Below are 22,116 nucleotides of genomic sequence, written 5' to 3'. Positions count from 1 at the left end.
GAGGGGGACACAGAAACAAGTATGGGGAGGATAGATAGTGAATATATTGAAAAGTGCTTCATTTGTAATAGGTGAAGTGTGTTGGGAGTTTGTGCATATCACACATCACTCAGTCTGACATAGAAGCTCTAAGCTTCCGTGTTTGGGGATTATTTCTGAGGAAAGGCACTCTGTGTAAGCTCAGGAGGACTCTTCTTCACCGCTTCATTTACTCATGCCCTGCCATTCAAGAGTGGTTCCTTAGCAAAGCCCCCAGCCTTCTCAGGCTCTTATGAAATGGAGGCACAGGAACTCCGACATATATTTCCAATTCTATATATTATAGTGGTGATACTATTAGTAACCTATCTGACACCAGGAAGCAACACAGTAGTGGGTCCCAACCCACCAGTTGAAGACTAAAGGGTTAGACAGCATCATTGGTATATATTGTCAAACAAAAAGCAGGTCCCGGGGCTCACACTTGCCTGGTAGCTGTGCCCCTTTGGACTCTGAAGCCCCCCCCCACTACTCCCGAATCTGTTAGAGTTGGCAGGCGGTGAGTGAAAGGCATTTCAAACATTTTCCACATCAGGGGTACCTTTTCAGCCCGCTTGAAAGTAAAAAAGGAAGGAGGGGGAGAAAACCTCCCAGATAATGCCTGATGGGGGAGATTTGAGGGTTTGGGGTTTTTTTTTTAAAAAGGTTCTAGGACAAAACTCAAATTAAGCATCCCAGGGAGCGCAGGCCAAAGAGCAGAGGCTGTCCTGGAGTAGAAAAGTGTGTCAGGACAGGGATTGACTTATTTATTAAAGAGAATGCAAGTGTAAATGAATGGGAAGGCCAAAGGCCTGACAAGGTGTGTTTATATGTGTGGGGAGGGGACAGAGGAAGCTGGTTTATTCCGAATCCAGAGAGAGCTCAGTACTGACAATGACTGGCATCCGCTCCTCAGGGTTTCAGCGGGGGCTCTTTTTCCTGCATTTACCAGAAGATGCTGGAACCTTCTGGATGTAAGGTATGCGCTCTGCCGCTGAGCTGAAACCATTCACCTTTACTCCCAGATAACAAGGGAGCTTCTGAGAGAAATTCATTTTGCCCATGCTCAGAGGCACTCCGCTCCTTGTTACTGCTTTACATGTTGCAGTGTGAAGGCCTGACATTGAAGAATGGATGGGTGTGTGAGTGAGTGAGTGAGTGAGAGAGAGAGAGAGAGAGAGAGCGCCACATTTCCTGGGCTGATCCTCAGCTCAGACGAACACCTGTGTTCTAGATGCAAAATACAAATTCACACACTGATCTACAATGCAAAGTGTGTGACTTTTCCAGCTGAGCTTTGGGCAGGTGCCAGGGCCCTCTTTCCCCTCAGCTCACTGTGCTGTGAGTGGCATCTGGGTCAAAACAACCCCCTGCACTGTAGTGCCGCAGTCTGGGACACTGTGGGAAATCAAAATGGCAGCCCCCCCCCCTGACACATGGCACAGCTCAGAGCACTGCTTCTGCCTGTCAGAGATGCCACATCAGCCTTTCAGGGCCTATCCAAGGATGTTTTGATTGGTGCCTTCTTAAACCTGGATATAGCTCTACAGGAAACTAATGTCCTTTGCACAGCAATTAGGACATAATTTGGGCTTCCCAAAGGCATCTGTGAGAACAAGATGCTGGACTAGAGGGGGGTCACTGGCTTGATCCAGAAGGGCTGTGTAAACCGTTAGAGTAATGGGCTGGTACTCTGGGCTCAAATTCCCACTCAGCCACTGGGTGACCTTGAGCCGCTTAATATCTCTCAGGGTGACCTACCTCACAGGGTTGTTGCGAGGATGAAACGGAGGGAGGGAGAAGCACACATGCCACCTTGAGCTTGTGAGCAAAGTAAACAATAAAGAAGTTATTTAATGCATAAATATAATTAAAAATAGCAAATAATTGTCATTCATACATTATGCTGACGCCATCTCTTCCGCTCAGTCCCGCCCCAGGATGAAATACAGGCAGGGTTTCTCTATCACCTGCCTTTCCTGTCCAAAAGAGGCTCGAAACCTCATGAGTTTCGTGGCATGGGGATCAATGACACTTGTTCTTTGAATTTAGCCCATAGGGAATGGCAAGCATTTCCTTGAAATGAAGAGAAAGGGAGAAAGAGGATGTGAGTCGCCTCACTCCCCACAACAGCCCTCCCCGGTCCAGGTGAAACCCACAGATCGCATGAGGAGAGGAGGTTAAATCCAGTACGTACCAGAAGCATATGGTGTTTGCTCTGTGTAGACAAGTGGTGCTTAATTTCTTAAGGAGAGGTTTAAAATATCATATCCTCTTGAATGACAAAAACACTAAACTGAAAATCTTTCCCCAACCCCAGATATATGCATGTGGGGGGATTTGTATATGTTCAGGAACTCTCATTGCTTCCCAGTTTGGGCTGAAACTTTCCTTCAAAAGAGTTGCCTGGGTTTAGGGTTGCCATATTCCCAAAACTGAAAATCTGGACAAAGTTGAGCTTTTGGGGGGAACATCTCCCCCCCCCCCAAAAAAAAAGTTTTGGGGCTTTTTCTGATTTTTTTTTGTTTATCCCCCTTGTCATATACCTGGGTTTTCCTTGAAATGTTCCCCCTTGATTTTGCAAAAATTCCCCGGACACCAAAATGCTGTGTGATTTCTGCAAAAATCTGGATGTATGGCAACCCTACCTGGGGTGAAACCTAGAACAAATTGAGGCCTAGTGGCAGTGGCAAGATGGGGTGGGTAGAGGGGAGAACAAATTATACAGGGAGAGGTTGTGGAAGGCGGAGTGCAAAACCTACAGACACCCTTCCTTCCTAATTGGGGGGGGGCAGGTAAATTAATTTGAGCCAAACATAAGGTGACTGTTCTAAGAAAAAAGTAAGTTGTGTGAAGGGGTGGGTGGGAATGAAGAACTTCACTTCCCCATTCCAATTGCAATTGTGAAGGTGGGGGAGCAACATTTTTGTGAAACAGCTGGGGAACTTGAGAGAGAGGCATGAAAGAATCAGATCTGCCCCACCATCATCTTTTGGAAATCCCCCATTTCAGTTTGAAACTCCCTATGAGTGAGTCTGTCTGTCTGTCTGACCACGCCACTTTGAATGAACTCAGGTGCTAGCTATCCAGGCAGTGAGAGCAACCTGGCTGGCTGGTTTTCCTCTACTTCAACAAAGAAGCAGAAGTGCGGACATACACCCTCCCCCTACTCCACACCACCACCCACCCTCCTATTTTCTTGGATGTGGGCCCAGCAGTCGACCCCTGTAAGGAGAGATCCCTGCCTGACTTCTTGGAGGGGTACCAGTACATTCCAGGGCCAGGCCGAGCCTTCCACAGCCAGACACGTAGGGACAAGGAAGCCGATCTCCCTGGCATGAGATGCGAGTCTCCTCCCGTCAAAACTGGCATGAAGTGGGACGTACAGGGTGGGGGTCTGGAACAGAGGGCAATGGCGGACAAGCTACTGCAAGGGGAACACTGGGAAGAAAGAGACGGTGGGGGGAGGGAGGCTGTGCCACAACCCCCTAACCTAATGCCGGCTTGCTTCCTCACCCCCAATACATGCTGACTGCAGTCTTAGTGCTGTAATTTCATCTTGTTTTGCTATAGTCCCCAGAACATTTGCTGCCTAATGCAACCACACACAAGATGCAAAATCCCAACTCTGTACAAACTCCAGAGTTTGTACATAGCACCCACATTGTGAAATCTAGGCAGCAGCAGCAGCAGCAGCAGCAGTTCCTACTGTAACTGTAGTGGTCATCGTGGAGCTGGGAAGTCCCAGATTTTTCTCCTCACTTTGGCACGAAGTTCACTGCGACTGTATTCACACAGCAGGCTTTTAAAAACATCACATTTCCCCAATGATTCCGTTAATTTCCGCATTATATGTGAGCTTTCACGTGACGTAAAAGCCACTTCTAGAAAACAAAAACTACAGCACATGTTTAGCACTCATTTCCGTGTTATTTGATCCCAGAAAAAAGGGAATCTGCAGCCCCCTTAACTCAGAAAATTGTGGGACTAAAGCCATGAATTTGGGGGCTGCATGCAGTTCTTTTCTGCCTTTTTCATGCGGGAATCATGAGGGAACAGAAGAAAGAAGTGCATAGGTCCATAAAGCAGGGGTGTGGGGTGTGTGCATTGTTGTCCAGTGGTGGTCATTGTGTGGCTCTGCACCCTCAGTTGTGAATGAAATTTAGTGTGACATGCTGGTATATTGGTCAAGGAGCCAGAGTTCAATAACAAAAGGGACTGCAGTGTGAAAGGAACATTTAGAAAACTGGTCAGAACCGCTAGTATTATAATGGGGGAAAGTAACACAATATTCCAGAAGTCTGAATACATCCTTAATGGCTTTGAGCCAATCTCTTATCTCTCAGCCTAACTTACCTCACAGGTTTGCTCTGAGGATAAAATGGGAGGGAACCTGAGCTTTCGAGGAAGCGTGGGTGGAAAAATGTGATGAATATGGATTATTTTTTCCCTTGGTTTTCTTTCCTGTGGTGTTTTGCTGCCTGGAATAAAGGTTAAAGATCCCCACCTCATTCCACCCATGTACAGAAGGCAACTGGGCTGCAAATTTGGGCAGGACAGGAGGCTGGTTTTGTAGCCCAGGCCAGGCCATGTGGATCACACTTTCTGCCATCTTAATACCTCACCACCATTGCTCCCTCTGCATCTGTCACATTCGCACCACACATTGGCAGCACTTATGCCACTTTAGTAACCAGGGCTTCCACCAACAAACCCCGGGAACTGCAGTTTGTTAAGGGTGCTGCGAGTTGTTAGGAGACCCGTCACAGAGCCGCCGCCCCCCAAACACCCTTAAAGTACAGTTTCCAGGATTGTTTGAGAGAAGTTATGATGATTGTCCCATGGACTGCAAGAAGATCAAACCTATCCATTCTGAAGGAAATCAGCCCTGAGAGCTCACTGGAAGGACAGATCCTGAAGCTGAGGCTCCAATACTTTGGCCACCTCATGAGAAGAGAAGACTCCCTGGAAAAGGCCCTGATGTTGGGAAAGATGGAGGGCACAAGGAGAAGGGGACGACAGAGGACGAGATGGTTGGACAGTGTTCTCGAAGCTACGAACATGAGTTTGACCAAACTGCGGGAGGCAGTGGAAGACAGGAGTGCCTGGCGTGCTCTGGTCCATAGGGTCACGAAGAGTCGGACACAACTAAACGACTAAACAACAACAACAACAACAACAACCACAACATGATGATGATCATGATGATTGTCAAGGGACCCCTGACCACTCTGAGGTTGCAGCGCTCATCTCCCTTTACTGGCCAAGGAAGCATGCCCTCTCAATCACAGTTCTTAAGTCCTGCCACCTCTTCCCTTCAAACCCCCTCCCCCCCTCCATTTTGCCTCTGGCTTATCCCCTTAATAGGCTTATTCCAACTTGTAACCAAGCCTCAAAGGACATGCAACACCCACAGCCAGACCCACTGCTTCCTTTTTTCCTCCTCCTGCCTCAGAGTGGGCAACCTCATTTCAGCTCCATAGTGATCCATGCCAGTAGTTGGAGGAACCAGAAGCAAACGTACCTCTGTACAGGAGGCTCAATTCCAAAAAATGCAGTGTTTGTACATCTACCTGCCAGCTCCTCATCTTCCAGCCAGGCATGCAAGAGGCATGACCACAGTTCAAGAGCGCATTCCAGCCAGGCAAAAGCATCTCAAGTTCCTACATCCTACACAACTGTTTTCCTAAATTCTCCATTTTAGATTATAACCTCCTCAGGGAGTCTTACTTGCCTGTGTTAACCCCATGTGCACCATGTACTCCAGCAGTACCGAAGAGAACGATAAGCACCCTCCACCCACAAAACATTTATCTTAGTAATTGGCACATCACCCAAAGGGACAATGGAGTGTCCACCCCAAAAGCTGAAAAAGTGCAACTAACTTGATGGGTGAGCAACATAGGTTAGAAATAACTAAATATAGAATGAACTGAATGGCAGTGGAAAAGAGCTTCTGGAACTAGGTAAAGGTAAAGTGACCCCTGACCCTAATGGGTCCAGTCGTGTCCGACTCTGGGGTTGCGGCGCTCATCTTGCGTTATTGGCCGAGGGAGCCGGCGTACAGCTTCCAGGTCATGTGGCCAGCATGACAAAGCCGCTTCTGGCGAACCAGAGCAACACACGGAAACACCGTTTACCTTCCCACTGGAGTGGTACCTATTTATCTACTTGCACTTTTACGTGCTTTCAAACTGTTAGGTTGGCAGGAGCAGGGACCAACCAACGGGAGCTCACCCCGTCACGGGGATTTGAACCACCGACCTTCTGATTGGCAAGCCCTAGGCTCTGTGGTTTAACCCATCCAAATAGTCCAATGAGGACGGAGGACTCAGAGGGTATGTAATGCTGGCTCTTGTGAGGTGGGATGACAAGAATACTGTACTTTGGAAAGGAAATGGAATGGAGTATCGTGGGAGAGAGCATGGCTGGCTGGCACCTTCAAAAGCAGTACATCCTGCCACACTTTCTTGCAGGTTTGATGTGTGTGTGCGCGCATGCACACACAAATACAGTATATAGAATGAGATAAGAGCCGCTTGCAGACTGGCAGAAGCAGAAGTGTTTTTTGTCACTTCCGTGCCTTTTCTTTTTAGAGTAATTTTTTGTTGCCACAGCTGCCCTTAGGTTGATCTGGTTGCTATGAGTCTGGCTCTCAATCCTAAGTGGGCTAACTGGGAAGCCAGTGATGGTGAAGCTGAAGTGGGGGATGGAATACAAAGGCTACCTCGTCTCCGTTGATGGCTACATGAACATGCAGCCTGCAAATAAATAATATATTGATGGTGCATTATCTGGACACCTTGGTGAAGTTCTGATAAGGTGCAATAATGTCCTTTATATAAGGGGTGTGGAAGAAGAAGATGGAGAAATGAGAGAATAACTATTTTTGGGGGAAAGTTTTTTGTAACTGTGCTAATAAATTTAGTTGTCCAGTTTGGTTTGCTTGCTTTTTAAAGGTTTTGTCAAGTAACATTTTTAATGGCCAAAAAATAAACATTGTCATTGAAGAAAAATTACCACTATGGAAGAAAAATAAACATACTATTTCTGACACACACAAAAGCAGTGTGAGATCATAGCTGCCAAGTTATCCCTTTTTAAAGGGATTTTCCCTTATGCTGAATAGGCTTCCTCGCGAGAAAAGGGAAAACTTGGCAGCTATGTGTGAGATTCCAGGGGTTTACCTAGAGTTCGGTTTCCTGAAAATTAGGGACAGCGGAGCCTGTGGTGTCTTCATGATATATGGTTTATTTAGACATATATTCCACCTGAGCCTACAATGGAGGGGCTCACAGCATTAACACCCCAATAAGGTCTTGCTTCTCCCATAGCCACAGCCTTGGATCCCAGCAGAATTCGGCATGGCTCTGTCTCTCAGCTGCTCAGCCTGCTTCCAGCTTCTAACTTCTAGCTCACACACCTCAACTCTGGCTTTCCTTTCTAAGTGACAGACAGATGAGGGAGCGCCCCCCCCCCCCAATTTCCCTTTTGTTACCTTAAGGACCCATACTTACGGGGCCATTACCAGAAAATTTGTCTGGCTATTCTAGCAATTGGATCCTTGTTGGCTCCAGGAATTACCATAGAGGAATTCAGGCATGCTGCTTCTGCTTCTTTGGGGATCACTCCTAGCAGTCTTCCATGAACACGAACTTCTGTTTCAGTGTATCTGAAGAAGTGTGCATGCACACGAAAGCTCATACCAATGACAAATTTAGTTGGTCTCTAAGGTGCTGCAGGAAGGGATTTTTTAATTTAATTTTTTTATTTTGTTTCGACTATGTCAGACCTCAGACCAACCCGGCTACCTACTTGTAACTAGTTCCATGAACATGGTGTTAACACTTAGTCTGCAGTGACTGTGTGGAGGCCAGTTCTGGATGCACACAGCCTTCCACAGTGGGGACATAGGTTTCCAGGCAGGAGTTGATCACGTTTCTCCCTTTTGTCCGGAGTTTGAGCATCAACAAAGTCTGACACCTTCAGTAAAGGCTGTTCCCCAATTGGAGCGCCCACAGGCCAGTCAGTGTTTATACTACGTTTTTAAAGATTTGCCTTGAGAGCGTCTTTAAACCTCTTTTGTTGACCACCAGCATACTTTCCACATTTAACTTTGGAATAGAGTAGTTGCTTTGGAAGATGATAATCAGGCATCTGAACAACATGACCAGTCCAACGAATCATTGATTCGACAATGGTGATCTTTTCTTCTTCTAGTACACTGGCATTGGTTTCACCTGTCTTCCCAAGTGATGTGTAAACTTTTTCAGAAACACTGTTGATGTTTCACAAGCAGCCTGCCACCTCCCGAACTTCCAACATTATCAATGCTAAATCTCCCCTTGCTCCCCAGGACCCCAACTACTTAACTCAGGCATCCCCAAACTGTGGCCCTCCAGATGTTTTGGCCTACAACTCCCATGATCCCAAGCTAACAAGACCAGTGGTCGGGGAAGAAGGGAATTGTAGTCCAAAACATATGGAGGGCCGAAGTTTGGGGATGCCTACCTAACTTCTCCCCATTTTAATTTGCTCCCAGTTTCTTGTTAGCACTTTCAAGACCACTAGGCACTTCCAATCTCTCTAAGACCTCATGGAAAAAGCACCTCCCTCGGCCTCCTCTCTTTGAACTTCCTCTCTGCTTTGTTTCTATGCTGGGAATTCTTGCTTGGTCAGTTGTCTGAATACCTTTGGGATATGTTGGCGCAGAGACTAAATTCTTCCAAGAGGGGAGTCTTGCCCCTTGGCTATGGATTCCTATGGCTTTGATGCATACTCTGGTATCTAGAGACCAAGTATGTTCACCCTTCCTTGGGGGCAATGCGAAGGTCACTTATCTTCCTTCTCTCCCTACCCCACCTCTTAGTTAGAATGTTCCACAAGTCAGAATATGTTCTGCTAACTCTCCCAGGAAGGTTCACTAGATAAGGCACACCTGGCTCCAAGAACTTGTATTTAATGACCTGGAACTTGTATTTAATGACCTCTAAACACGAGCAGAGCGCTTCTCTCCCCCCCCCTCTCACACACATACCAGTAATAACCAATAACAACTGTTATATACAAAAGCCTGTAAATTTTATTCAGGTCATACTAATAAAAAACAGAAATAAAATGGCATTCAATATGAAATGCATGCATGGTGAATTGCAGTGAGTTAGCAAAATGGGAAAAAAGACCACATCACCTTTGTTTACAAACAACATCGTACAACACATCACAGCTTTATAAACTCATTTCTGGAGTACCCGTTTCCACCACCTACTTCTGCCCCCAAATGGAGACCATATTGAACGGTGACGTCCAGGACAATATTAGTAGTTTTAGTCTCCTGATGAGCACCCAGGAAACCTAAAAACAAAAACCACATTGATCATTAAGAACTACTTGGAAATGACTTTCTCCTGCCCCCCGAGGTCCAACATCTCTTCTACCTACATCGAGGAGAACCAGTTAAGAGTAGAAAATGTTCTCTAGAAGCAGAGCTCTGACTTCCGTAGGCAAGTCCATACAATAATGTAGTGGTAACATTTGGGGGTGGGGGAAAATACTGATGGGACAAGCACATTGGAAAGTGATGGGACTATCAGATGTTCTGTTCTTTGGATGGATGGATATTCTCTGCAGAGCCCCAGGAGAGATGCATCTCGGCTCCTCCAAAGAGGACCCAAGCAGTAGTGATGACAGCTTTGTTTTCCGGAGGTGGTGTTCCTAGACGTAGTTCTTGCTGGGGTAATCACTGTGGGGCTGAGAGGCAGCGGCTGTGTACCGGGCGCTGTAGTTGTTGCCCTCCTTCTTGGGGCAATTGCAGCAGAGCAGAGCTCCTCCGAGGATCAACAAGGCAGAAGACGCCCAGCCGATGTAAAGGGCAGCTCCCAGCTCCCTCTTCTGGGCGTCGATCACCATTGGGTTGTAGAACTCGCGGACGATGGTGTTGGCTGACCAGCACACGGGGATGAGGCAAAGGATCCCTGCCACGATGAAGACTGCGCCAGAGACAATCATTATGCGGGCCTTGGTGTCCTCGTCTTCGACGCAGTTGGTGCACTTGGCCCCCACGATGGCAACCATCAGAGCCAGAGCAGCCAGGAGCACAGAGATGACCATCAGGGCACGGGCCGTCTGCACATCCTGAGAAAGGGCCAGCATGGAGTCGTAGACCTTGCACTGCATCTGCCCGGTGCTCTGCACCACGCAGTTCATCCACAGCCCTTCCCAGGTGATCTGCGCCACGACAATGTTGTTGCCAATGAAAGCGGAGACTTTCCACATGGGCAGGGCACAGGTTATGATGGTCCCGATCCAGCCCACCACTGTCAGGGCCATGCCCATGATCTGGAATCCAGCAGAGGCCATGACTCAAGGTGAAGACGACAACCCTGTAGAGAATACAAGCAAGGACACTTTTAATGAATATCCCCAGAAAGTCATGGTTACCCGTTGTGTTCTGGGGCAAGACAACTTGCCCTTAGTGTTTTAACACATCGGCATGGAGGAAGGCCATCTTACATTTGAGGTCATCCACGCAGGCGGTCATTGGTGCAACTCAACTTTCTCCATGCAATGCCCAGTTCAACTTATGAAATTTTATACGTAACATTACATTCTAATTAAGACTTAGGTCACCCATCTCCAACTTGGAAGTCTCCAGGTGTTGTTGCCATCCCTCTCTGACCACTGGCCATGCTGGCTGGGGCTGATGGGAGTTGTAGGCCACAACATCTGGAGAGCACCAGCTCGGGGAAGGCAAGTTTATGCCCATTCAACTCTTGGCGGCTAAATGGAAGTCCTTTTGTTCAGAGGCAGCAAAGCTACAAAGCTGGAAATATTTGTTGCCTTATTGAGCCTCACTTGCTGCCTTCCTGCAAGGATCCACACTCTAGAGAGCACCATTCCCCAGCCTTGGGTCTCCGGATGTTGTTGGACTACAGTTCCCATCATCCCTGACCACTGGCCCTGCTGGCTAGGAACAGTGGGAGCTATAATCCAACCACATCTTGAGACACAAAGTTGAGAAAAGCTGCTCTGGAGGAACCCTCGTTCTGATCCAGCAAAGCTCATGTGTGGCACACACACAACTCTGACACTTGGAAATATCCAAGTACGAAATATCCTACTGGAGCCACCTTCAACTGAGAACAAACTAACACAATTAGGCAAATGTTAAAAGTTGTCTTGAGTAAGTGCAGAACTCTGCAGCAGGCCATTTCGCAGACTGCATAGCCCATATAGAGTTGAAGGGCTCCCCTTGTCAAGCCAGTTTCCCCTTGTCACTGAGGGGCGGTGAACATGGATTAACTGCATGCAGTTATACAACCTGTTTTTTCCAGAAAACCAGGCGTCGTTACTTATTCTGTTGCCCGCCCATTATTGGGGTTAAATTTTAAGGTGGCTGCGGCGGCAGTGGGGGCGGGGGAAGAGATCCCTTCAGGCTAAGTATAGGTTGGAATGAGGTTTCTTTTACCAAGCTTCAATTCATCCCCCACCCCCCACAATATGGTGGGGAAGGTTAAACAAGCTCTAAACTCAGTTTGTGCTTATAACTAGTTTGCCTAGGCAGAAGCAGCTCACCAAGCACTAGAAAGTCATACACACACCTGGTAGCATTTTCTGTGTCAGCTTTAAAAAAAGTTACAGGATTCTTCAGCCTTGGTACAGGACAACCCAACTCCTACCATATTCACTCTGGAGAGAGACTAAGAAGATCATTGCAGGATCAGGCCAGTGGGCCCATCTAGTCCAGCATACTGTTCTTATAATGGCCAAGCAGATGCCCATGAGAAGCCCAAAAGCAGGACATGAGTGCAAGACAACTCTCCCCTGCCCTGCAGTTGCTAGTAACTGGTATTTAGAAGCCATGTAGAGCTTGGTGGTTGAGCCCTTGTGAAAGATTCCTGGTTCAATACCTGGCACCTCCAGCTAAAATGGGAGGTGATGGGAAATACTCTACTGGAGAGGGCCAGCCCAAGGCATTTCACTGCCTAAGGCAGAGAAGATTACACACTTTCCCCCAATCCCCATACAGATACCAACTAAGCTGGCAGTTGAACCTTAATTAAAGGCTGGTGATGAGATAATATCCTCCACTACACCCAAGGCAGCAAGGTCTTTTAGGGGGCAAGGACACACCCATGTCCTGTCCTCCTGCAGAGGGCAATGGCCAGGCGACCTTAGGAGGAACAGTACCCCCAAACATCTGTCACATGGAGTAAAGGTTGGGCTGCCCAAGATCCCAAAAGCTAATGGCAGCCAGTAGTGGACAATACTGGGCTTATACAACATTTGAGGTCAATTCACATACCATGAAAAACCATGGTTTGGAATTAAGATAAACAAGCCATGTGCTCCAGTTCAAAGGATTGCCTCTTCTTTTTTAAAACAAAACACAAGGCCCGTAGTTTGCAACTGCACCTGAACTGGCAAGTGCTGGTTTGTGCTCCCCCGCCCCCCAAGCCAGGACTGAAAGCCAACATTTAAAGCTGGTTTGCAGTCCTGGCTTAGAGATCCAGACCAAACCAGAGCTGGCCAGTTCAGGAGTTAGTTGACAACTAATGCGTCTTGCACTAAAGAGGATAAGTGCCTCATACTCTTGCTTTATTCTTCCTGGTTTCTAAAACAGCTCTCTCTCTCTCTCTCTCCATTTTCTATATAGTTTCAGAATGACTGGAAAGGGCAATGTTTTGTTTACTGAAAAATTAGCTGATGTTTTTATTTCAGATTAATCCAGAACACTTTTACCTCTGGCACCACCCATGATCAGCCTCAACAGTGGGTTCCTCTGGCAGCAACATGCAACGCCCAACAGAATGTGGATTTTTGGTGGGGTGGGTGAAAAGGGAAGCAGCTCTGAATTCAAATCTGTCCAGACACGAAGCTCATTGAACACTGTTTGGTTAAGCTGAGTGTGTGTGTGTGTGTGTGTGTGTGTGTGTGTGTGTGTGCATGGGTGTAGACAGGGGGGGCAGGAGGGGGCAGCTGCCCCCCCCTAGAAGCAAAAAATTATTGTATTTTACAGACCATAACCAATACTTTGCCCCTCCAAAAACTGAAGTGGAAAGGGCTTTGCTTTAGCAAGAGCAGCTCTCCACTTGCTGGGGGCAGGAACACAGCTGTAACAAAAACACATCAAATAAATAAAGCAAAGTGGCTACCAGTACTTAAGCAGTTAAGACAATGGAGCAGAATATCCCTTCAGGCAAGGTCCACCCTATTCACCCTATTGTTATTCAGTGGGAGTTGTTAATGGGCATTCAGGGATCGCATTAACAGTTCTATTGGCGATTTAATGAGGGTGCAGAGGGTGCAATTTGACTAAGGTGGCCCTGCAAGGCTAAAAGGAAGTGAATAAGAAGGGGGGGGCTGTAGCTTTGATAGACACAGTGATGTTTATAAAAAGCAGTGGTGTTCCAGTCTGCCCCTCCTCCTGCATCTGTATACTGTAAATCAGGGGTGGCCACCTCCCAAGAGACTCTGATCTACTCACAGAGTTAAAAACTGGGAGTGATCTACCCCCTTTTGGGGGGTTCAGGTCAAAGCTGTTGAGTTTTTTTAAGGAAGGGAAGCCCTGTTTTGGGGGGTTTAGGTCAAACTTGTTGGAGCTTCTTTTAGGAGGGAGGGAGGCCCATTTTTGTTTAGGGCTTCAGGTCATAGTTCAGCTTTTTTTAGGGAGGAGGAAAAATTTGGGTGAGCTTTTTTTAGGGGTGCCAGTGATCTAGCAGTGATCTACCACAGACATCCAGTGATCTACTGGTAGATCACAATCTACCTGTTGGACGTGCCTGCTGTAAATCAAGCAGAGAGAAAGCTGCTTACAAGGCTCCTGTACAGGTGTACCGGTATCTTCCTCTTGCTGCAGAGTTCTAGCATCACAGCGTCACCCAGAGGCACCCACAAATGTGAGTTATCCCTCTCTCTATTTCTTCCTTCCTTTCCTCCCTCTTCCATCCTCAATAAAATACTGGGGGGGGGGGCAGATAAGCCCCACATAGAAAGCCCATCAACATGGGGGGGATGACTCTTTCACATACGGTATTTACTAGTAATTGGGGGGGGGGAGGCACCTAGGCCTCTAGGAGTTGGCTGCTATGCCTAGGAGTAGGACAATTCAAGAAAGCAGAATGATGCATATGCTATGGCAATATATCAATAGAATCATAGAATTGTAGTCGGAAGGGACCACAAGGGTCATCTAGTCCAACCCCCTGCAATGCAGGAATTTTTTCCTAAGGTGGGGCTTGAACCCACAACATGGTTGAAATATTATGCTGATATGCAGCAACGCCTCGGAGCCGTCGTGACTGCGGCCGTGCCTTGCCTTGCCCTCGCCCACCCTGTCACCCCCTCTTGCCTGCCCGACCCTCCCGTCCTCTCCAGCCAAGCAGGGTAGCCGCCGCCGTTGCCAGCCCCAGAAGCACAAGGTGGCCGCTGCCGCCGCTGCCGCCACCACGATGTCGTCAGGCCAGCTGGCCCTGTAGCCCCGCCCACGTTCCCACTTTGTGGCCCCGCCCCTGAATGATCATGGCTTGCCCCCCCCCTAGTTTTGATCCTGGCTACGCCCTTGTGTGTGTGTGTGACTTGCTTATCTCCCAAGACTCTTGTGAAGATGCAAGTGGAGTGACTCATGTGTGCCATACAGAGTCCTTCGATCCCATTGTTGTTTTTGTAAAATTAGCCAGCCAGCCAGCCCTCCCTCACCCATCCCCATAAGAACATAAGAGCTGCAATCCTGCTGTTTTCAAGCCACACCCTGTTGAATAGAAATTAACCAAGCTGGCACTACATAATGGTCAAGTTGGGCCTCAAGAGAGGCCCAAGTTCAAATCCCCACCTTGCCACTAAGGTCCCTGGGTCAATCATGGTCTCTCTGCCTAACCTACCTCACAGGGTTGTAGAGGTACCCCTGACCATTAGGTCCAGTCGTGGACGACTCTGGGGTTGTGCGCTCATCTCACTCTATAGGCCGAGGGAGCCGGCATTTGTCTGCAGCTTCCAGGTCATGTGGCCAACATGACAAAGCCGCTTCTGGCGAACCAGAGCAGCACACGGAAACGCTGTTTACCTTCCCGCCAGAGCGGTACCTGTTTATCTACTTGTACTTTTATGTGCTTTCGAACTGCTAGGTTGGCAGGAGCAGGGACCGAACAATGGGAGCTCACCCCACCGTTGGGATTTGAACCGCCAACCTTCTGATCGGCAAGCCCTAGGCTCTATGGTTTAGACCAGAGCGCCAGTCGCGTCCCTTGTCACAGGGTTGTAGTTAAGATTTTAAAAGGGGCAAAGGGGGGGGGAGCATGTAAGCCACTGCGATATTATTGGAAAGGGAGAATATATACAAGTAACGTCTGATATTTCCTCTGCTTTTTGTTTTCCATTAAACGTGCAATATTAACTGGCCTAAATTTTTGCAAGCAACAACTGTTGGCTGTTCATAAACCCCACCTAAAATTCTACAGATGCACTTTGCCTCACCTCCCCTAAGTAGTGGGATTGTAGCTAGTTGTAGGGGGACTTTGGGCGTACAAATTTCCAGGGGTGCTCTGTGTAATGCCAAAATTTAGTGCACCCTGTCTTCCACCTATGTCGTAGCGCCCCCTGTGGCACCTAGCGCAGGTGAACTGGGGCTCAGCTATACAGCTGCAAATAAAACAATTTTAAGTACGGTATGTTTTAAGTGCAATATACAATGTGACACTAGATGGTGATGGAAAATTCACTATTTTTAAAAACCGCCTTTTTTATTTTTTAAAAAAGCATTTTCAGAAGGGTTTTTATATGTGTGTATATTCCACCCAGGTCATGTTTCCTTAAATCCGCCTCTGATTGTAGCAGCTGAAGTTCCCACAATTCATGACTTTGAAAATCAGGGCAACCTGCTAAAGGAGTTGGCAGGGAGGGGTTCATCAGGTGGCTTATGCTGTGGTAGAGGTGTGGCAGCTGACCTTAGGATCCTGCCTTCTCAGAAGAGAACACCTGTGTTTTAAGCAATGCTCCCACCTGACTCAGAGGCCGGAGATAGCCTAGGTAGGTGATACTCCTATTTGACTCAGAAACAAGGCCTAGCTCCTGACTCATCTGGTCAGGCAAAACCATTCAGGATTAGCCTTCAGTCTAAACCACGGGTGTCAAACACAAGGCCCGGGGGCCTAATCCGGCCCGCCAGACCTCGTCATGTGGCCCGCGTAGCCGCCGCCGACACTTGCCACTAACAGTAGTTCTGGAGCCTGCGATTGGCCGAGGGTCAAAACCGGGGGCGGGGCTGCAGGCGGAGGCCGGGGCGCTGGAGCCGTGCTGACGACCTTGGCCAGGGAATTTCAATTTCGAATGAGGCTGAGGGAGGCGGTGGCACAGCGGCCAGACGGGGAAGTGATATGCAGGAGGAGGAGGAAGCCCGCCGAGGAGGTAGGAAAGCCCTACAGGCACCGCCGGCAAAGTTGGTGCCGGGACGGAGCAGCGCTGGATTTTTTTTGGCGGGCTTTGCTGTTGTCTCCGAGAGCGAGTGAGGCGGCACTGGGGAGCCGCCGCCCGCCGCTTCCCTTCCTCTCCTCGGCTGCATCCGGGAGGTGGGCGAGCGAGCGGCGAAAGGGACGCGGAGTGAGCCTGAGGGAGAAGTAGGCAAAGCGCAACAGTCACTCTCTTGATGGAGCCGGGTTTCTCTTCCCTCTTCCCCCGTTTTCTCCTCATAGACACTCGGGAGGGTGCCTGGCTTTTGCTCTGCCCCCCACCCCCGAGCCGCCCTTTGGCTTCTCAGTTCCGGCGGAGCTGCTCCCCGGGGGGCGGCCAGGAGGGAGGCGACGACGATGGCACGGGTTCCTGCTCTTCCCGCTCTGCCGCCGCCTCCTCTCAGCTCCTCGTGATGTAGGGCTCCAGATGGAGTCGCCTCGTGGTTTGAGTAGGTGGGAGGGGAAATTTTTTTGGGTGGGGGAGGTTTTCAAGCCTCCTCTGCCTGCGGTCCCGGTAGGGAGAGGCGGCGGCGAAGACGACAACAGCGCGGGTGGGGGGAAGAGCAGCTCTGAAGTGAAGATGCACGTCCGCTGGGGCTGCCGCCACCTTCCTCCTCGGGAAATCCGCTGCCCTCCCTCAGCGCGAGGGGAAGGGACTCTGGCGCTGAGGAGGGAGGATGCAAAAGCAAAGCAGGGAGTTGGCGCTGCACCGCATGTTCCTGCCCCTCTCCAAAGCATGGGGTGGGTTGCAGCGTGTGGCATCCTGCCTAGCAGGGTTTGGGTGTGCGCAGGGCGGGAGAGGGAAGCCCTCTTTCCATCTGCAGGTTTTTAATCCCAGCAGTGGCTTTCTCCTTCCTGCCGAAGGTTTAGTTGAGCCCCCCCCCGAAGCCGTCGATCCCCACCTTTTGTTCAAATATCCCTCGTTTACATCCCCTCCCACACACGCGCCACGACGCAGGAATGTGATCCGCGTGGGGGCGGGAATGAGCTTACATTATTACAAAAAACAGTAATAATTGAATGCAGTGACAATAATTTATGATAATAAAGAGTGGACACATAATCCTACAGACACAACCGGCCCTTTGAGGGTGACCAAACTGCTGATGCGGCCCCCGATGAATTTGAGTTTGACACCCCTGGTCTAAACAAAGCCAGATGATATAGATAGCTCTCTTTTTCTCCTCCTCATGCTGAGCAGGGCAGAAGAAAAACAACACTCCCTCCCTCCAACTCATCAGGCACCTAGAATAGCAGCGGTTGCACAACTGGTTGTTCTCCCAAGATCCGCTTTGAGCAGGTAGAGAGAGAGACACCTGCCCTAGGAGCAACCTCAAGAATTGCATCATCTTCTGCCCTCAGGACTCGCAAGGTAGTTTGTTGCCACTGGCACTCCGCAACATTAACTGAAGGGAAAGAACAGTACTGTATACCGGTAATTTGGCGACCTATTTCACAACTATTAGGCAACAGATACATGCCATTCTCCTCAGCGCTGTGGCTCACTTGTTTGCAGTGTCTGTATGGGGAAGGGGGGGGAGGAATGTCCTTATTGTTTTAGTCAAAGCTGGGTATTTAGGTTTCAGCCCACCTCTGCCCCAAGGCTCCAGGCAAGTCAGGCTACAAGGACATGTACAGCAAGAAAGCACTACAAACACCCACTGGTCTCTCTGGGAGGAAACAGTGGTTTGGATGGGACACCACCTCCTGAAACTAGCAGCTGATTCCAAGGAAATCCTTCCCACCCCCATTAAAACAACCGGCACATGCCTGGACACAAACTACAGTACACATTACGCAAGGGGTCCATTATCAGAACTCACCCAACATTTTGCTTTACATCGGCATGTCAAAGGGGAGGCTCCAAATTCAGTAACAGCAGTAAGAGTTAAGCCCTACACAGTCTTGGTTGGAGTAGGTTTACTCTGTGCAGAATTCAATCTTTAAAAATATTCACAAATCACCTTTTCCCAGCAAGTCCAAGGCACTCTGCAGGTGCTCAGTATCACAGAGCTAAGTGACTGAACAGGTCAATTTGTAGCTTCAGTTGGAGAGCCATGCTGCAGAAAAAAGCTAGATGTTGCACCCCTGCTCCAAGCAAACTGATCTCAGGCCTTGAGAGATGATCCAGGCCAGGGCAATGCTCAACGCTAAGGCAAGTGTATAGTGTATCTCACAATGCAACAAGATTCATAGCAGCTCAAGGGGGGCAGTGGAAGAAATGCAGAATGGGATTTTAGGCTGGCAAAATTGTGCATGAGAAAAGGTTAAAGAAAGAGACCTCCCGCCAACTGCAACTGCTCCATTAACAAAATGGGCAATCTGACCACAGAATTCCTGCATGGCTTAGCCTTTTGAGATGTACACTTTTGATCTGCTAAGCCTAGGCAAGTGTGCAAAGGATCTTTAAACACTGGGATGTTAAACTTAAAAAAAAACAAAACCCTAGGTTTTGCACTATGTTTCATTTCAGCTGCATACAGCAATTGATTGTTAGCTTATTACCATGGATCCCAGTATTTTTTAGTCAGCATAAATAGAAATAGAGCTGGGGTTATGAGCCTAAGTAAAGCAAAGAACAGACTTCACCTGGAAGCTACATAATTGGCCCCCCAAAAGCCCTTAATGCTGATTACAGCAAAGGAGATGCTGGATGTGTCAGGTTAATGATAGAGAAACACAGGCAAGTAGCAACAAGTCTCTCCTCCCAAGTACAAGCCTTATTGATATGGAATACACTGGTTTTCTACGTCCACCAACCATGCTGTATGAGGCGGAAGGCCTTGGAGCCCAAAACCATTCAAGGGCATCCAGGTTGGGGAAGGCAGGTCCAAGGAAGGATTTAGGAAGAACCTATGCAGGGTTTTGTCCTGAGCTGAACTGATCACACCAGCACCGCCATTTTCTTTCCCAAAGAGGAAGAGAAGACAAGGAGTTAAGGAAAGAAACATACAGGAAGGAGTTCTAAATGGATCCTTTGTTGTAAATAGTCTCTAAATCTAAAACAGGCTTCCTCAACCTCGGCCCTCCGGATGTTTTGAGACTACAATTCCCATCATCCCTGACCACTGGTCCTGCTAGCTAGGGATCATGTGAAATGTAGGTCAAAAACATCTGGAGAACTGAGGTTGATGAAGCCTGATCTAAAACATTAAGCCTTCTGATATGAGAAGAGGCAGAATAATACCTGTGCAATAGGTTCTAGGCCCTGATTTTGTAATTAAGTCCTGTTAAAGACCACTTAAAAAAAATCAGTAACAAGTTGCAATTTGTTTCAACCACCCACTGTCTCAGTCAATGTGTTTCTATTTAAAGCTTCAGGTGAGGTTTACATCACATGAAGACTACACCCTTTTAAACCATGTTAATCCAGGGCCAATTCCAACCATGTTTTACGGTATAGTTTTCAGCTAGTTTAAAGGAAACAACTTTACCTTCCTTCACAGGTGCAATATACCCAACCAAAACAATGCCATCTTGCTTTTCAGGTGACTCTAAATAAAATCAACCCTACTTCTCCCCTTTCTACTCCCAATAAGTAACACAAGTCTAGTCTGATTCTGATTTAAACAGTTTAGACACAGGTCTTAAGTAGTGTCTAGTTCTCATTATCCCACAGTTTGGAAATACCTGCATTAGGATCAACCAAATGTCACAAAAATGTGGCCAACTTTTGAGTTATTTAGGAAAGAGGGTGCTTGATTAAGAGTTATGGAGAACTCAAAAGCATGCCAAGTTTTTTTAGTTGTTGGGCAGCGCATTTATTAGAATCAACCAAAAAATGCATTACCTCCCCCCTATGGATCAACCAATACACTAACAAGAACTTTGGAAAGCAAGAGTCTAGATAGCTCTTAATATCTCAAAAATATGCTAATATTCATGGAGCTGATCAGCAACAGCTACTAGGACAAAGGCTACATCTTCAGGCAGCCAGGAAGCAATGAGACCCATCATATTCAAGCTTGTGGGGAGCAGAGGGCAAAGTGGTGGGCTGCTCACAATAGCAAGGGGGCAAAGTTATTATCCTACGGTACCTACAGGTTGGACACATCTTGCAAGCTCTTAAGGCCCACCAGTATGTTACAGACGAAATCCACCTGCCGCAAGGCTCCTTTCTAAACACCAACCCATAGTTACAGGTGGGCTAGGGTCCAAGGCAACTCTAGCCCTACTTATTCTGCAGCCCCAAAGCTCTCGAGAGAAGGCAAGCCTTAGGAACTGCAGAAATCGACCTCTTATGCCTGCTAGGTGGGTGGGGTATACGGACGCAGGTGTAGGTGTAGCGGGGAGAATCGTCAGCCCTTATGGAAGGTTTTCCAGCCTCTGGGACAAAGAGACACGAGGTCACTGGGTGCCTGCGCTCCAGGGAACAAAGGTTCCCCCCCTCCGCCACACGTATGCCTCGGGCGGGGCCGGGGCGTGAGCGTGGGAGGGGGGGAGAGAGAAGAAGGCGGGGCCGTCCTCCTCGCTTTGTCCATGCCCTTCAACCGAAACTGTTCCCCCTCCTTTCTTCTCAAGGGGGTTTCAGTGGGAGTCCAGCTCGCCACCGAAACATCAGGGCGCCACCCCATTCCCTTGCTGGGACAATGGAGGAGAGGGGGTAGGATGCCTTTGATATGGGCAAGGGGGGGGGAGGAGCAGCGCGGACTCACAATTCAAGCCCTTTCCCACCATGAAGTTCCCAGCAAAGTAAAGAAAGCCATTTCTGTTTGCCGCTCAAGTTTGCTCTCCACCTAAGTTCCCCTGGGAGCACAGCACCCACGGAACTCAACGAACCCAAGCTAGCCATGCCCGCTCGTTTCAACGGGTCTACTCTCGCGTAGGGCTCTGGGCTCACATTGCCCCTCTGACCCTTAGCGGGATTATTGTTATTATTTTTTACTCTTCCAAGGGCTTCTAGAGAAGGCAGACTATCGCTCCGGACCGGAGACCAAAAGGCACGAGAGAACTCATCTCACGGCAACTCCCTAAATTAACGCTCGGGCGTTTATTGAAGACGCCCGCAAACGAAAGCGCTTTCTGCACATGCTTAAGAGTCCGCGGGTCTTCAATGATCAAGCGCGAGTTTCATCACCCGCGTTAATCTTACCCCCAATCCAAAGAGAGCAAATCTAAATCTGTTCCGAGCTTTACCAAATACCGCAGGAGATCGAGCGTCATTTGGGAAGAGCGCGGAATACAATAAATTTAATAAATAAAGGACTTTTTAAAAATACTGTCTAATACACCGCATCGATCTTTGGGGAAGGGACCCAGGCGTCCTGCCATCACTCTTCAAGGCATCCCTCGGGACCCACATAACGCAACAGATTTTTAAAAACTTTGCCTGGCTGGCACACAATATCAAGTCTTTAAAATAAAGTAAAACTAGTTAACCCATTCGTGGGGTCACGAAGAGTCGGACACCACTAAACAACAACAACAGTTAACCCATTTCCACCCTGCAGATCACCAATCTCACTAGCCCCCCGGACCCCCACCCCCATCTAGCTAAAGTCTCTTCCCTTACCTGTTGACGGGACCCAACGAACGAAAAGGCTTCAAATCCTCAGGAGGCAAGTTGGAAGCAACTTTCCTGGAGGGGCCGGCTATATACCCCTCTCATCCTCCTCCTCAGCCCTCCCCCCCCAGACCACACCCCTCTCATCCCTGA

General features: G+C 48.5%; 1 protein-coding gene across 2 annotated transcripts; it reads right to left on the bottom strand.

Annotated features, from left to right (window-relative positions):
- Positions 1-9,058: 9,058 nt before the first annotated feature.
- LOC118094915 (claudin-4-like) lies at positions 9,059-22,088 on the bottom strand. Of its 2 annotated transcripts, none has more exons than XM_035135697.2 (2): positions 21,973-22,088; positions 9,059-10,400 (listed from the first exon to the last, which is right to left on the bottom strand). In XM_035135697.2, exon 2 carries the CDS (start codon positions 10,375-10,377, stop codon positions 9,733-9,735), a length of 645 nt encoding a protein of 214 aa, XP_034991588.1. In that variant the 5' UTR covers positions 10,378-10,400; positions 21,973-22,088; the 3' UTR covers positions 9,059-9,732. The 2 variants fall into 2 exon arrangements, with proteins under 2 accessions (XP_034991588.1, XP_060137559.1); XM_060281576.1 differs by lacking the exon at positions 21,973-22,088 and adding an exon at positions 11,619-12,932.
- Positions 22,089-22,116: the final 28 nt, after the last annotated feature.

This window comes from Zootoca vivipara, chromosome 13, assembly GCF_963506605.1.
Source record: "Zootoca vivipara chromosome 13, rZooViv1.1, whole genome shotgun sequence".
NCBI lineage: Eukaryota > Metazoa > Chordata > Lepidosauria > Squamata > Lacertidae > Zootoca > Zootoca vivipara.
Note: the sequence above shows the minus strand (reverse complement) of the source record. Positions and strands in the feature narration are given on the sequence as shown.